At 36.6% G+C, this 17,363-nt stretch overlaps 1 protein-coding gene across 2 annotated transcripts; it reads right to left on the reverse strand.

Moving 5' to 3' along the window:
* Positions 1–12,188: 12,188 nt before the first annotated feature.
* On the reverse strand, positions 12,189–15,951 carry LOC9318091 (lysophospholipid acyltransferase LPEAT2). Of its 2 annotated transcripts, XM_002881979.2 has the most exons (14): positions 15,363–15,951; positions 14,951–15,131; positions 14,816–14,875; positions 14,468–14,631; positions 14,322–14,385; positions 14,155–14,223; positions 13,958–14,053; positions 13,715–13,759; positions 13,448–13,518; positions 13,267–13,333; positions 13,105–13,155; positions 12,898–13,008; positions 12,768–12,815; positions 12,189–12,671 (listed from the first exon to the last, which is right to left on the reverse strand). In XM_002881979.2, exons 1-14 carry the CDS (start codon positions 15,791–15,793, stop codon positions 12,543–12,545), a joined length of 1,587 nt encoding a protein of 528 aa, XP_002882025.1. In that variant the 5' UTR covers positions 15,794–15,951; the 3' UTR covers positions 12,189–12,542. The 2 variants fall into 2 exon arrangements, with proteins under 2 accessions (XP_002882025.1, XP_020884383.1); XM_021028724.1 differs by lacking the exons at positions 12,189–12,671; positions 12,768–12,815; positions 12,898–13,008; ... (5 more) ...; positions 14,155–14,223; positions 14,322–14,385 and having other exon boundaries at positions 14,505–14,647; positions 14,818–14,875; positions 15,363–15,903.
* Positions 15,952–17,363: the final 1,412 nt, after the last annotated feature.

Raw genomic sequence — 17,363 nt, forward strand, 5'->3', positions numbered from 1 at the left:
TATTTTTTACACTTTGCTTTCAGTTTTTTTTTAAAGTAACGTAAGTAGGACTTTTAGAAATAAATAAATTAAAAGTATTCTTTTTCTTTTTCTTATATGTATGTAAATCCTTATAACTCTTACAAATAAATTAATTTTTGATAAATTTCAGTAGATTTACAATTAAATATTTTTCTTGTTTTTTTTAAGATCTATTTTCTCACATATTTGATGGTTATTTAAAATCGTAATTTCTACAGTCATAGTTTTTACCAATCGGTTATAAAATTTATATAGTCAAAGTCTTTACAACAAAAGTTTCTACAGCGAAAGTTTTTAAGTCAAAATCTCTACAACGAAAATTAACAGTCGTTACCAATCGGCCTTTATGCTTCAGGATTTGTTAACTGCGATTAATTTCAGATATGATTGACCACTAAAATTATTTTAAGTGGTAGTAAAAATTCGATTTTTTACATAGCATATAAATTAATCTAATTTTCGCTTCGAGATCCTAGATTACAAACAATATTTTAATTCTGAGATGTGTAAAGTTCTAGTCTAGAAAAAAAATTGAAACATTGCTAAAATTTGGTATCAAGTTTCTTTGTTGCCATTACATTATAAAAACCTTGTATAACATGTTTAGGAATGAGTTCACAAAAAAAAAAAAAAAACATGTTTAGGAATGAAGTGCATTTGCTTTAAAAAAAAGAGTAAATTTGGAAAAATACCCTCTTTTTGTTTATACCTTTGAAAAATACATTTTTCTTATTTTTCTTTTAAAACCTATTTTTAAATATGTAAAATTACTAAAATAAAAATACTTAAACTTAATAAAATTAATAAAAAAAACTATATATTAAATATCAAAAAAATTTATTGATAATATATAAATAATTAATTTTTATAAAGTTTTTATATAACTAACAATTCCAAAATTTTATTATCCTAAATATTTTTATAAAACAATAATGATTAGCAGCGTTCTACCGATGTTAAGTCATGATTTTTGTTAAGTCATAACTTATAGTTATGTTGCAAATTTTGATGATTCATTATTATTGAAAACACATTTACTTTGCAAAAATAAAGAATCATTGAATTTTAAATTTTTTTGGTGATTTGTTGAGTTAAAAAATGTGATTGGGGTATTTACTCTATTTAACATGAAAAATATTAAGCGATAGACTAATTAATAATATTTTTAGATACTATCTTGTTAATTTTTAATATATAAATGAATAAATCATCTTTGTGTAAAATATTTGTAACTATAACTAATATTATTCGAATTTGGTTTATTTTTTTCTCTAAATTTTGTATTTAGTTTTGATTAACTAAAAATATAGCATTTAAATTAATACAAAATTGTCATTTTATATATAAAAGATGGGAATTTTCATTAAAATTGGAAAGGGTATTTTTCAAACTATAACTCAAAAACAAGGTAGTTTTCAAATGAACCTAAAAAAAATATGTATAGTTAGTAATTAACTTCCAAAATAGTAATATATATGGAGTTTTCATGAGCTTACCAGTCATAGTAATTTCATGCAAATCATAATTTATAAAGTCTTTTAATTAAATCAAATTTCTGAATGATTAAACAACAATTAGTTTTGGGTTAACGGACAAGAATTAGAGAAATAAGGGTGGAAAAAAAGAGCGTACAATATTAGAAATACATCAACATCGTCCGTACATTCACGTACAAACGTTAGCCAATGATAATTCGAAAACGCACCTCTTACTTTTTCAAAAATCCCGAGACAATAATAATATATTTATTATTTTATTAACATCAAAGATAAATCGTGCTCCACACTTTAGTCCTCAATGGGACCCCCACAAAAATTTGAATATCTCCAAATGATAAATTATATGGTCCTACTTTTCTTACCTCTTATAACCTCTTTACTTCCTCTTTTAGGTTAAATCTATTTTTCGCTCCTTTGTTTTAATTTTCCGTACATGTATATTAATCATTTTGTTTTTTTAAAGAATGATGTTTTGAATTTTCATACAATTTAAGAAAAAGTAAAATATATATTTTATTATTATTTTAATAATGTTTCTCTTTTGTTTTTATTGGTTTCAAATAAAAGTAATAATGGTATTTCTACAAAACATAAATCTTTGTGGAACAAGATAAAAAACCAAAACATCAAACTATGAGGAACATAAAGAGTACTTTTATTTTTTTTATCATAAAAGATAAATTCTTACATGTATATTACTATATTCACTTCTTTAGGTGTTTAAATGGGAAAAAATCCGAAAAAATAGTCGTCATCTATTTTTTATTTGACCGTTAATACGTGTAATTTTAAAATTGAAATAAAAATACTTTGTTTAATTTTTATTGTCTTTTAATTTTTTTAGGAGATTCGTACCTTCGCGTTAACGGAATCGTTAGCTGCAGTTAAAACTTAACCAATTGTGTTTATGTATATATATACAATTGCTTTTATAAGCTATTCGAATACATATTTTTTGTCAAGTGATTAAATGTGTGATGAATAATCCACTCGCGCCTGTATTCGAATCCCACCTCCTTCCCTTTAAAACGATATTAATTTTTTTTCCTTTTTGGACTTCGTCTTCTTTGTGAAGAATCTACCGCCGTGACCATCTCCAATCGTTAGCTCTATTTCTTTCTCTAAATTTGGAGTGCTCTAAAATAGAGCAGAAGTTTGCTCCAATAGTTGGCTCTATTTTTTGCTCCAAAATAAATATTATATTTTAATATTTTGTTTTAATTCTTCACATAGTCCTTTATTTTTAAAGTTTACGAATTCTATCCACTTAGTTTATTTTTAAGCAAATATCTAATATAACCATATTATTAAAAATTATATTTTATTACAATACATAAATAGAAGATCGAATGCTTAATATATATTTTTTTAAGCATCATCATTAGTGGATCCGGAAGCGAACTATCGGATTATTAAAGCACTTGTTTATGGTATGTTAAGTTTTTTTTAACGACAAGTTTAATCGTTTTTTGTAATTTTAGTTTATCATTTGTGATGGTATTATTTTCTAATTTAATATATGTTATTGATATATTTTAAATTTCAATTAATTTAGGAACTATGATTTTTAATATAAAATTATGTATGTATATAACTTTGTTTAGGTATAATATGATATTACATTAAAATTGAGGGAGTACTTTGTAAATAAAAAGTTGTGCTCTAAGAATAGAGATATGAATAATGTTGCTCCACTATTAATATCTCTATTTTTTGAGCAAAATATAGAACACAATTGAAGTGATTTTGCTCCAAATATAGAGTTTGAAGCAAAATATGGAGCAGATTTCTCCATTTGCTCCATCAAAAATTTCACAATTGGGTCTAATCAAACAACATTCAAAACCCACAGTCACACATATATAATAAAATCAAATCAAACAAGTGATATAAGATTCCTAAACTCTTTAAACCCATAAATTTCTTTTTACTCTAGTATGATTCCAAAACCCTAAACACTATATTTCTCGAAAAAATCCAAACTTTTTCCATGAACTTCTCAAATTACAGCGGGGCTAATCAAACAGACAATGGATTAAGATTCAGAAACTGATAAAAATCGAGGATTGAAAAGGAGATGGTTAGTCTGCACATATACTTACAAAGAAGACGAAGTCCAAAAAAATTAAACAATTAAAAAAATTAAAACGTTTTAAGGGGATGGAGGTGGGATTCGAACCCAGGCGCGAATGGATTATTGATCATCACACATTTAATCACCTGAGTAATACAATATATTCATACATTTTAGAAAAGAAATTGTATATATATACGTAAATACAATGTGTTAAGTTTTAACTGCAATTAGCGATTCCGTTACCATCGATAATGGCTGTTAATGCGGAGATACAAATCTACCATCGTTAACGGCTGTTATCGCTAACTGCAGTTAAAACTACATGTATTAAACAAGGTATTTTTATCCCAATTTTAAAACTACACGTATTAAATGGCCAAATAAAAAGTAGATGGTGATTTTTCCGGGTTTTTTTTCCGTGTTTAAATTCATATCTTTGTATCATTATTTTATCACCATCTACTTAATGATATCGTATATAATCACTATTTTTGAATCTACATGGTAATTCATATCGACATGATGTATGTTACTGAGTTAAAAAAAAAAATATAAAACATGTTTGTAATTTGTGAATGCACCCAAGAAAAAGGACATATTCCTTTGTTATCCATAAACCTACTCCTTTTGTTTTCTACTGTTTCTACCAAATTTTGTGATTTTTGTTTGGTTTTCTTAGGTTTGGTGGGAGTTTGAAGCTTCTGCATTTTAGTCTGTTAAAGATGCCCGTGACTGCCATGCACATTTTTGTTTATGCACTTTCATGCATCAGTAATTTTGTGATTTTTGTTTGGTCTCTTCCCTTCTACATTCTTCGATCACCAATAAAACTAGTACTGTGTATCCCAAAAGCGTTTTTCTTGCCTCAATAATTGTTTGTATGTGGGTAAGGTCATAAGGGTAGCTGAAAAAGATCACTTAAGACAATCTAGCCAATAAAGCATTTATTTGTAAATTAAATTAGTTACAACTAAATGTGCAAAATTAAAAAAAAAAACCCGTGTAAGCCATTTTTTAAATGTAGTATTTACTCATCGTCCATGATACATTTTTTCCGAACTAGATTGTTGAAAAAGGTAAATTTAATGTAAAATTCTTTTAAATAATTCCGAGTGTTTGTGAATCTTAAGCATGGTAGTTGATAATGATTTATTAGTTATAACAAAAACATATATACTACTATCACAACCCGTCTTGTGGGCCTATCGTACAACCCCTCGGCGGCCTACTGGAGAAACTCCATTTTCTTTGGTTTACGGCATGGAGGCGGTAGTACCAGCTGAACTCAATGTGCCCGGACTTCGTCGAACAGAAGCACCGTTAAATGAGGAAGGAAATTCAGCAATGCTTAACGATTCACTAGATACCATAAATGAAAGGCGTGATCAAGTTCTAATTCGGATTCAGAATTACCAACAGGCAGCAGCCCGGTATTACAACTCTAAGGTTAAAAGTAGGCCGTTCTTCGTGGGAGATTATGTATTAAGGCGCGTCTTTGACAATAAAAAAGAAGAAGGCGCCGGCAAACTCGGTATTAATTGGGAAGGACCTTACATTATTACCGAAGTGGTTCGGAACGGTGTTTATAGGTTGAAAGACTTAGAAGACAATCCAGTCAAGCGACTTTGGAATGTGATCAACCTGAAGAAGTTTTATGTTTAGAGCTACATACATTGTTTATGTACATGAACTACGGTGTGGCTTGATCCCGAGATGGGTACGTAGGCAGCTCGAAAACGAGTTCAGCTATTAATAAAAATTTGTTTTATTTCTTTATTAAAGGAAAAAGGTTCGATTGTCCGAACAAGTGAAGCAAATAAAGGTTCGAACTATGCGAACATACAAGAGATGGAAAATAGAGCGTTATTTAAAAAACGGAATGTCCCTTATCGCACACTTCGGACTACGAAAACCTTGTTGACGAACTGAACACTTCAACTCCTTGACCAGCAAGATCGAGGATTGGCATCATGCAGTCCGGAATTCGAGCAAAGTCAGAGATTCCAAGCTCAATCCATTCTCCGGGGTGAGATTCAAGGATGTGAAGATTTCTTGACACCGTCGTAAGCCTGCGTTGCATCCGGTCAATCCTCTTCCGGAGTCTCCTCTTTTCCGACATAAGCTTCCGGTGTTGAAGCTCGAGTGCCTCTATGAACGCCGTCGCTGTTCCTTGGTCTCTGATTGGGAGATCCCTGATCAAAGCACATGGGGCTCGGATCTGAGATCTCAAGAAGCCGCGAAGTGGAGGAGGCTGCCTGCTTGGCTCATTTGGAACGTCTTCGTTTATCATTCCGATTCTGGAGAAGTCGGGCATAGATTCTGAACAGCGAAGATTGAAATCCATACCTACTAAAATGAAAAATGGTGAGAAGTAAAGGGAAGTTGAGACTATAATTTATAGGGACGCCATATCCCCAACAAACTGCGGATTCTATCCAAGGAATGGAGTGATTCACGGAGAGATTTATGCCCTCAAACAGATCCTGCATTAAAAGGCGCATCTCCGAGAATATTTGAAAAGAAAGGAAAGTTGCAAATATTTCCATAAATAAAAAAGGGGCCGAAGCCCATTACGAGTTTAAAATAAGTGAGGAAGTTAAAGAACATTTATGGGAGAGGCTCAGGAACAGGCTCCTTCATCGCCGGTTTAGTCTTCGAAGTGGACGCCTTGTTCTTGGCATCCACCTCGGAACGATCCCGAATGCGTTTCCGACTGTCGCTGGCCTCCTCCTCCAAATCGTCTTCCTCTTCACTGTCAGATGGAACGGCGTGGACAGGGACGTTCACGGGACCCGGGACTCCTTTAGCGCGGAGATACATCCGAAGCATCTTCGGGATCTCAGCGACGGAGTCGAAGTTCCGCTACTCCCATTGAAAGGGATCACTCTCCAAGGCCCGTATCTTCCTCTCCACCCGAGTAATGCGAGTCTCGAGTGTTTGCCTTTTAAGGCCCAGCCGTTGCCTCTCTTCACACAAGCGACGGTGCTTGTCGACAACCTAGCATAAAGATGAATGAATAAGATGAAACAAAAGTTTTTAAGTCAAAAACTTTAAATATTTACCTTGTCGATAAAGTCGCAAGCTTCTTTCTTCTCCTTTGAAGGAAAGTGAAAGACGGCGTGAGGGAAGAGAACGTCGGCCGGTTCAAAGCCGTCGCCAGACAAGAAGAGTGGGCTGCCGGGATCGATGGGGGCTACTGTTTCGTTTTCCATTCTCGAAATACTTCTCAAGTAAGATTCTAAAATCGTGTTTAAATAAAGCTTGGAGGTAGGTAAGCCTTTATTTATAATGATTTAGGGTTTGTCTTGGAACCATAAATCCATTAATGGTAGAGTGTCCGAGTGGTTTAAACCATTTTTGGAAAATCGAGAAAAGGCAATTATTGCATTAAAAGACGAGCCGTTTTCCTTAAGAAGGGAAAGAGCAACCGTCGCATTAACTACAAAAGTTTCTAAGGCCCAAGCCCAATAAATTTATCAAGTTGACTAAACCCGAAATGGGGAACTCGCTTTAAGCCGAGCTCAGCTCTCGCGTTCTTAAGAGAAAGGTCTGATCAGCCTAAAAATCTCGAAAGCATAACCACAAGGTCACAAAAGGTTAAAAGCGGACTTTGCAAACCCGCATATAAATTTTAACCAAACCTCCTTGGGTCGTAACCTAAAATCCTCAGGCAAATATCTTGTTCAAAAGAAATTATAAAGCCTCCTTAGGCCAAAAACAAGTTCGAAAGTGAATTTAAACTAAATGGGACAGTCCCCAGTTTAAAGTGGACACAGCCACTACGGATTGACCTCCACCTCGGATCCTTGCTCAGCTTGATCAGATGAAGCTCCCTGACCACCCTCCGCGGTGTAACCAACCACTGGAGTGACCTCCGGTACCATAGGAGCTACGGGCGGGACAACGTCTTCCGTCTCACTTGAGCCTAGAAATAATAAATCTAGTCAATCAAAGGTATAAGATAAGAAAAGGTAAGAGTCAGGAGCCAAGCGTTACCTGCCCAGTCTAAACCCGATTCGCTTATAGGAGGTGATTCAGTAAAGAATTCCTCGAAGTCAAGCGGGTTGAAGGTCAAAGTGGGAAGAGCTGCCAAGCGACTCCGTTTTTCAGAAAGATTAGTTGACAGCTCGGTCCTTTCTTGTTCCTTGGAGAAATCTGCTTCATGGATTTGATCCAGCAGAATCAGGTTGCTTTCATGCTCCTTGATGTCTGACTCCAAGTCTGACCTAGCCTTCTCGGTTTGCATGAAGCGAATGGCCCCTTGGATCAATTGCATCCCGCGTCCCTTAACCTCCTTTCTGGCCTTCGAAGCCGACCTTGCTAACTCAGAATCACGCAACTTGGCTAACGCTTTGTACTTCGCGTCGAGCTTGATAAGTTGGTTGTTCAGGGTATCGGCGGTTGATTCGGATTCGTGAAGTCTACCCTGAACACCAGAAAGTTCGTCCTGGAGTTTGTAATTCCGGTCGTAGTAGTCTTGCAGCTCCCCCTTTACCTGCGCCAGCTCGGATGTTAAACTATCAACCTTGTCCTCCAAATCATGCTTGGAGCCAGCGGAAGAATTGAGTTCAGCCTCAAGAGCTGAGAATTTCTTCTTCCACATGTCAATCTCCTTCTCCCGTCCAATGACCAACCCTTCGTAATGTTCGACCATATCGTTAAGTTCGCTATGAGCCTGGCATTATAAACTCGGGATGGCGAGTCAGTTTGAAGAATGGCGATACATAAAAAAAAAAAAAAAGGAGGAAAGGAACTAACCCGAGATGAATGATAAGCGTGAAGCAAATAGCATTCACGAATCGCCGGGCGCCATTTGTTGAATTCTGCCAAGATCAAACCCGATCGGGTCTTGAAGCATCGGAAGACGCTGCCTTCTTTCTCCATAGCTGCGAAGAAGGAAGGGTTGTAAAAATTGGAATTTTAATAGAGACAAAAAGTTTAAAGTATGTGTAAATCGCCAAACCTGAAAGCGATTTGACTTGAGGGACAAGAGCAGGCTTCAACCTCGAGGAAGCATCTCGAGATTCAGAATCTCCCCTTTTAGGGGATGCACTCCGAGCAGTCTTTTCGCTGACGGGCTGGGAAGAAGAAGACATGTCAACAGGTCGGGGAGGACCCATTGGTTCAGTAGGAGGGGATGATCGAGGTGAACGGTCAGTCCGGGCCCTTGATTTCTCCCTTCGCGGAGACGAGTCATCACGGGACGACTTGTCCCTCTTCTTACAAACCAGATTCTTAAGTGGTTCGTTGCTGAGATCGTCTCGGGAAGGGCGAGGAGAGTCACGACGAGGAGACCGCTCTCTCCGAGGAGAACGTTCGTCGCGGCGCTCGCGGCGAGGTGTCAACCTATAAGCAGCAACGGATCTGGCTCCCTCGGAGCTGTTGTCATCAACCAGCAGGGTCCTGCTGTAATCTTTTTTGTCGATGGCGGCCGCAAGGAACACCTTGTTTTCATCACAAGCCTCTGCTATCGGCTTGGAGAGTTTCTTACGCTGAGCAGCGAGGGCCCGAGCTGACATTCCCTGAGTTGAGGGAGGAGGCGGAAGACGATGAAGTAGATTGGGGGGACTCATCCTGAGTTTTCGGTTGGCCTCGACAAATCGGTCGAGGGTGAAAGAATTCCAGAGGGTTTCTCCTTCAAGGATTGTTTTGAAGAACTTGACAAATTCTTCGGTCGGAAGAGTTGAAGCGATGAGAGCTGCAAAATGAAACAACGAATTTGGTCAGTAAAGAAATAATAATGAACAGGAAAGGAATATACGACCTAGTCTCTACCAGGTTTCGTAGACCACTTCGATGGGAGTACATCGGAAAGATTCCCAATCGAAGCAGGAGTTTTCTTAATCAAAAACCAAGGATGATGCCAGTTTTCATCCTTGTTCGGGAGGTGCGAAATAACGTTTCTATTGGCATTTGGGTATGCCGAGAAGTATCCTGTTTTCTTTGACGAACTCCTCACACTTAGAAGTTCATTCAGCTCAGGGACTCCAATGACGTAGCCGGCCTCCGCCGTAACGGTTATAATCCCGAGGATGGTTCGGAGGAGATTGGGGGTTAATTGAGGTAAGGCGATCTCGAGAGCCGCCAAGAATCGAACTAGGGCTTCGGGAAGGGGGAAGGTCAGTCCGCAGCCCTTGAAGTAAATTTCGTAAACACAAAAGTAGCCGACACGGTGGTTCTCCGGAGATTCCGTAGGGTCGGCTATTTGCGCCTCCGCTATGATTTCAGGAGGAATTTGACAGAGCCCCTTTAATCGCTCAAGGGACTGAAGAGTGCAGGTGGATTTGTAATGAGGACCGGCAATATCGTTAGGACGAGTGCATTCATCATTACTAGAGCGCCTCTCGTCGTAAGAAGGAGATTCGGGTCTATCGGAATCGGAAGTCATTGGGAAGAAAGAAAAATTCAAGATCCGGCGAAGAGAGGTTTTGTGAAGGAAAGTAGAGAGAGTTTTTGATTAAAGCACAAAAGTAAAAGAAGAGAGTAATGGTGAAAAGAAGTTACCTCAAGCTAATGATGAAACCGCCTCGGAAGTCGTGTGGGAAGTGGGAAGGTTTTTTCCCGTTTTAATAGTAATTAATCAATATACGGTCATAATGATGACAGATGTCACTTGGTTAAAAATGGCTAGTGCCGAAATTAAAGGAGTGATGAGATTTTCGGCGGGAAATCAGAAAGATTCTCGAGCGCAATCTTTGGCCACTTAAGCATTTAAAGTCCTCCGAATTGGAATAGCACTTCGAAGAACTTGGGGGACTAATTGTTGGTGTCGGATCCCGCACCGGAAATACGAGACCAACCAAAGATTGCCACGTAGTCAAGATAATGGCCCATAAAGGATGAAGCCCATCGGACCCATGAGCTGAAGGAACGGTCGAAGTGGTTGTCACCACTTCGAGAGTCCGAAGTGACTGCATTGTGACATGAGTTCGATGTAGGCACGGGTAAGACGGTTCAAGGACACTTGGGCCGAAAAGGCGAGGCCCAAGAAGACCAGAGTCAACTCAAATTCAAACGTTGAGCATTAAAGTCGAAGAATCAAAACGGACGCATTTAAGAAGGAATAATTGTACTTAATTATTCATTTTAATGTCGTTTCTCTATGTATAAATAAAAGGCCAATGACCATGTAAAAGGGGATCGGCCTCTCGAGAAAGAAAGAATATAGCAATTTTCGTAGCAATTCATAAGCTTTTTACATATTCATTTTTTGTCCCTCAAGAATAATCTTTCCTACTTAATAAAATACTTGAGTGTGTTTATCCGACATCCACAACATAAACGACGTCGTTTTTTGAATTTACAAAACCCCAATCAAATTTATTTGCCCTAAATCGAAAAATCTCCAAACCCATAACCCTAGAATCGAAAGCTTCAGATTTCTTTCATTCTCTTCTGGGATTTACTCATTCTCTTTTGGATTCATTCTTGTGATTCTCTCAACTTGTTATAATGAGTTCAAGTTCTATAACATCGAACGTTGTCGGAGTCCGTGGTGTGCCGTCGAAGTGTAATCAATTTCTAGGGTTATGAATTTGGGGATTTTTTGATTTGGGGCAAATGAAATCGAATTTGGGTTTTGTAAATTGAGAAAACGACGTCGTTGATGTATGTTAGAAACAACATTGTTTTAATTCAATCTACCTGTTAACGGCATTTAATCGGCGTTTAATTACTCTGTTAATCGACTTAACGTTGGGTCTTAAATGGCAAAGTCAAACAAAGTTTGGCATTTAAATGAAAAGTCAAAGAAAATTCAGCATTTAAATCGTTTTAGAAAAAATTGGGGATTAAAAACGACGTAATGAAAAAGTTCAACATTTAATTTGCATTTTTCCCAAATTAAAATAGATGAAAATCTTTATTAGTTGGTTAACTTGTTGTAGACGCGTGATTTGGGGGAGTTATAAATCAATAGCCTCAATAACATTTGCACATGTATTAATTAGCATTTCATTGGAATCCACTTATATCTCTAAATATACAAGTACAAATCAACACCTAAGAAAAACCATATAATATTTGGTTAGCCAATAAGTAGAATAGAACCTTTGTTTAATGGAGTAGTATTACTATATTTGTGTAAGAATGATTAAGGAATTATGATTAAAAATTAAAATGTCGGATAAAGAGGATTAAGAAAATGAAGTTAATTGGAGACTGTGAGGAGAGATTAGAAGTGGCCATTGGTGAGAGAGTTGGCACTTCCCAGTTGAGGTACCGACACATGTCGGGCACATGGGTCCTGTAATAAGGAGGATGAGGAGATTCATTTCCTCTGTGCCGGGGACCACAGAGCGTGCTGTGCACCGCCCTATGCTCTTTCATCCAACGGTCTTTATTTCATCTTCTGATTCTCGTGGTTCCTTTTTTTTTCCTTATGTTTTAATAATCCATTAATTTAATTATCTATAAACTATGCTTGCGTCAGCTTTTCCCCACCTGGGCTTTTTTATTCGTGCACTATGCAAGTAGTATAATAATTTAATTGTTTAATTGGATTTCAAATCCAGATGTCAAAAAAGTTTCTAAATGGTTTATTCTTATACGAGATTTGGGTAAAATATTTTATTTTAAAATGAAACTTCCACTGAATACAATCGAAATTTGTTGGATAATCATAATACATATGTAATGTAACCCCAAAAATGGGAAAAAAAAAAAACAAGTACAGCAAAGTCTGCTCAGAACTAGAGGAGCAAACAGCATAGCGTTTTTTGGGGGTAGAAAACGACACGCAGTTATAGTCCAGCACTCAAAGTGAAAAGGATGGATCCATGTTGGAGGAGGAGGATGTATATATAGGTCAAAAACATAGCAGTCCCTTCTTTTTACTAGCTGAAATGCAATATGAAGACAAAACAAAAGGTATAATATACCACAAAGACAAGTTTATAATCATCGCACCCATCACAAATCTTAGCCAGCCATTTTGTCTCTCTGTGTTATGTTGGGGCCAAGTCAGGTGCAAAGATCGCTATGAGAAGAGGGTTTCTTCTTAAGCAGGACAACAAGTCATTTTGGCTGATTCTTTGATCTTGGTCGTCGTCTAGCAAATGATACATTCCTTGAATCTGAAACATGAGTTTACCAAACCATTAGGCTATACATCTTTTAAGATATTTGGATTTTGATTCCGATAGATCATGGGTGAATCTATTTACACTTACCTCGTCCTTGTTCAAGTTTGGGATTGTGTTTTTGAGAGCGTCTCCAAGCTGAGCCAAAGATATACACTCATAAGAACACAAAAGCAAATATGAGAAAGATGTGTGAAGAATTAAAGAGAACTGAATCTACTTCTTGAATTGTAATATAGCCATCTCCATCTGCATCGCAATGGGAAAAGGCTAGCTCGCATGTTTGCTTAAAAAGCGGCTGTGTCAATACATGGCCCGATGCAAACAAGAACTGCAGACCAATCAGCAGCAGAAGAAGTAAGATTTTCTGCAAAGATTTATTATTTCTTCGCAAAGATATTGTTTCATATAAAAATCCTCAACTTACCTGTTTGAAAGTGATTGATCCAACTTTCTCCACATCGATGAACTCAAATATCTACAGCAGTATGCTTGTATAAGTAACTTTCTCAATCATAAACAATGATAACGGATGATAATAACCATACTGACATACAAAAAGGACAATTTTATTCATCTCTTAACTAACCCTTTTAGAAAGAGGGCAAGGTTTCAGTTTAAGACCCCGAAGAAAGTCATGTAGCCTAACACGTCCACTGCAAAATGGATAAAATTCTTGAGGTTGTAGGGAACTGATATTTCAAGCACTGGAACGCTGACAGAGATAGTAATATCACTTTTGTGGTTACTTAGAGGAGAAAATACATTACCTCGAGTCGGGAATCATGGAAACAAATATATCCAAAAATCGCGTTGCCTCTAAGCTGCTTACATGGAATAGCTGGAAGGAACAAAGACAGCGCAACATAATCACTAGGGAGACAAAAATAGGGGCATTGAATGAACATATATAGAGGACACCATCAAAATAGTAAGGTTAGACATATTTATCTAAAGTTTCACAAAAACCATAATGAGTGATATTCCTCTATGTTAACGAGAAGCAACAAACTTATGGTGTTAGATGATAAACTTACTGACTCAACTCTTGCCATTTCAACCATGTAATTTGAGGGGTTCTCCTGCAACAGAACAATTAAGATGAAATAAATGATCAGCCAGAGAACTGTTTCCTGACAGGGGAAGTTATTTTCAAGCTTCCATGGACAAGAATTTATGACTTGTGGCTCAGAGTACTTCTGAACAAACTATGAGACATAGATAAGAGACAACGTAGAAAACTATTTAAGAGCGCAAAACCATTCATGAGCTGCACATACCAGCTTTAACTCAGTTGCTCTGTTGAGTAGCATCAAGTCCGCATAAGAATGGGATGTTTGGACGACATTCAAAGACGTTGCAATTGCATGACTGGTCTGAATTCATAAGTACACCATAAGGACTATTTTTCACCATAAAAGATGCAATTAATGTAGAAAAGTAATCTCCATATATAGTTATCTCCACCAACACACACCTTCTGTGAGAGACGCACAGCATTCTGTTTTTGCTTTTCACTGGGGTATATTACTGGAAGGTATTCAACCTGTTTGATTTCGAAAAAAGTTTTATCCGAATAAGTGAAAGTCTACAACAAGACAATCAATCAGCTAAGCAAGCTTACGCGATATGCACATTGCCTACCTCCATGAAATTGTGAAACTGGGTGAACATTCTAAACATGAGCATCAACAGAGAGATGTTTCCCCTGAAAGTGTCATCAAAATCAGTAAGGAGGCAGTCTAATTTACAGAGAAGTGTAAAGTGCGAAAAACACAAACGAGTCTCACCAGGATTGATCAAAATGTACATGGGGATACCGGACCACTACAGGTTGAATAGGGTAACCAGGGATGAAAGCACCGAGTTGGAAGGAAATAAGAACTTTCCCATTAGTCGTGGTTCCTTCGGGGAACAACAGCAGACGAGGAAATCTATCGCAGGAAGCTTTTCTCTGTATTTACATCCTTGAAAGCACATTCCGTATCAAATACAAAAAACCATTTGAATCCTTTTCAACCACAAATAGTTCAGAATTCATGAAAATGGTGTATACACAAATCTCTTATTTGATAGAGTTACTCAGTTTTTAAAAATACAACAGACATCAAAAAAAAAATGTCACAGAAACTCTATACCTTTATTTCATGCACAGCGTTCTTCCTTGATGTCTGTGAGAATCTATTCACATATATCACCTACAAAGTTCAAAAACAAAACTTGAAAAAAACTGAAACTATAAACTACACAAAAACCAATATGTGCTAGCTGACCTGCATTGCCCTGATAATAGTTCCAACAAATGGAAGTGAATCATGTGACTCAGATGCAACAATGGTCGGTGATAATTCATAGAAGTAGAAGATTGGTTCAATATAAGAAACATGGTTGGATACAACGATGGGAGCAATCTCTCTGCGAGCAGGTTTCCCTTTCCGTCTTATCCACTGATAACTGCATAACCAATAAAGATATATGAACATTGGAGAATGTAGCCATGGTAAGCAAACATAATGAAACAAACAATCTAAAGACCTTCGAAACTAAATTGACCATTCCTCAATTCTATCTCTCTATAAAAAAGATCTTTTGAATAATCAGCAAAACAGTAACTTTAAAATCTAAGACTAAAAAAAAAACACAAACATTGTATGCAATCACTAAGTAATCGACAAGATAACTGACCCAAAAGAGAAGAGGATAAATCTGGTACAGATCCGAGTAATCCACATGATTCTACATCTCCAAAGAGGCATAGGGTTCTCTTTATCTTTCCAGCCAGCAAGTGCCAATTTTGTAGCCAAGTAACCAACAGCTAAGCTAGCACCAAACAGAACAAGTCTAATCAGAGCAATCGGAAGACAAATCACGATCTTAATCGCCTCGTACAATCCGCAAACTCCAGGTGTATTGTTCCGGAATGGATCCACCGTCGTCGGACCGAGAACCGGAGGCTCGGACTCGCTGAGAAACCTATAAGGATTACGATGGTCAAACTCAAAACCACGAGCGGGAAGATTGAGTCCTGACTCGTCGTCGTCGATGGAGATAACAACTTCAGGTTGATCGGAGGATTGATGGTGGATCAACGGACACGACAAATCAGGATCCGCCATTCTCTCGGTGTCTGTAAGAAGAACACAGAGAGATGGAGGAAAGAGAGAGACAGAGCGGGAGAGATTGGTACACGCTTGTGGTGGAATGTTATTTGTTTCTTTCTAATCTCCTTTTTTTTCTTTTCTTTCTGTTCAACAAATTTAAAAGAATTAAATTAGTATTTATTTCTTCAACATGTTTGAGTCTTGTATATTCTGTTAGAATCTGAAACATTTAGAGTTAATTAACTTATCGAGAACAACTGTTTATATTGCAGCTGTGGTTTAGCAAATACTCCCTCCGTTTCACAAAAAGTGTCGTTTTAAGGTTTTATTTTTGTTTCACAAGGAGTGTCGTTTTAGGTTTTCAATGCAAAATTTAATGATTTTTTATGTTTTATGACTATTAGTATTCTGCAGATTGTTTTACTATTGGGCAGATTTTGTTTAAGTATATAGGTAATGATGTTTTTGTTTAGAAAAAACAAAAAATTTAATGTTTTCTTAATCTGTGTGCAAAACTCTAAAACGACACTCTTTGTGAAACAGAGGGAGTAGGTTATACAAATTACAAGAGGGCACGATAAAGTTTTTCGTCAACGCGGACAGGTAATTTATACAAGGATTATTATTGATTGCACATGGATTCGGCATGGCCTTGTCATAATAACAAATGGAAAATATATTAGCATTATCTAAAAAAAACAACTATGTAAAGTTATTAATTCCGTTTTTAGTTCAGGACATGGATGTTGTTATTGTGGAGATATCCAGATTTTCTACAATAGAGATAGCATCCAGAGTTTCTTAGATAGTTGTTAATAATCCAGATATTTTAAATCAGAAAATCGTTGTCCACCCCTTAATTGACATCTTGGTCGACATACCAATATAATAAAGCAAATGTCGAAATCATTGACTTGAAACGTGTGTCAAAATTAAAAAAAAAAAAAAAAAAAAAAACGTGTGTCAAAATATAATTTGCTAAGTCTTTTGCGTCATACAATTATCGGCAAGTAAAAAGAGAAGAATTATCTCTCCTTTACCACTCGACCAAAGGCGACTTGGTTTATACAAGGTATCTGAAAAGGTCAAAAGATGGCTTATATGCAAATTCATAACCTAGGGTTTGAACTTTCCGTTTTACCAGAACCTTTGTCCCCTTGAGTTAAGACTTCTTCGTGTCGAGAGCTGACGAGTTTGGAGCAACCGTTGAGTTGAGACGTCGCTGGGAGGAAGAAGAGTTTTAGTCTTATGGGCCTTGAATATTTTGGATCCACAAAATAATGGGCCTTGGATATTTTGGACCTAATGTTATGGGCTTAATTCTTTGATGGCACACAAGCAAGAAACTAAAAAAGCATAGGTTGGTTTTCCTGTTGTTGGATTTAAAACCTTTTTTTTGTTAGAAAAATAAAGGAACATTTTATAAATTTATAAGCTAAAGATAAATAAAAATGAATGAGGTCCACTGAAATAAAAGAAGAGAACGACAAGTCATTTGTTCAAGTCCACGTGGACTCCTATAGCCAGCACTTCTGGACCTTTTTCCCCCATCCACCACCAAGTTGGGTTTAGGCCTCCAATAATT

Source organism: Arabidopsis lyrata, assembly GCF_000004255.2.
Source record: "Arabidopsis lyrata subsp. lyrata unplaced genomic scaffold ARALYscaffold_4, whole genome shotgun sequence".
Classification (NCBI taxonomy): domain Eukaryota; kingdom Viridiplantae; phylum Streptophyta; class Magnoliopsida; order Brassicales; family Brassicaceae; genus Arabidopsis; species Arabidopsis lyrata.

What these genes read in the sequence shown, in the direction of transcription:
- LOC9318091 (XM_002881979.2), bottom strand. Translation starts at nt 15,793, where the DNA reads ATGGCGGATCCTGATTTGTCGTGTCCGTTGATCCACCATCAATCCTCC. An exon ending in AGTTTCACAATTTCATGGAG is followed by an intron (nt 14,224 to 14,321) that starts GTAGGCAATGTG and finishes GAAATCAAACAG; the next exon opens with GTTGAATACCTTCCAGTAAT. An exon ending in GATCAATCACTTTCAAACAG is followed by an intron (nt 13,009 to 13,104) that starts GTAAGTTGAGGA and finishes ATTGGTCTGCAG; the next exon opens with TTCTTGTTTGCATCGGGCCA.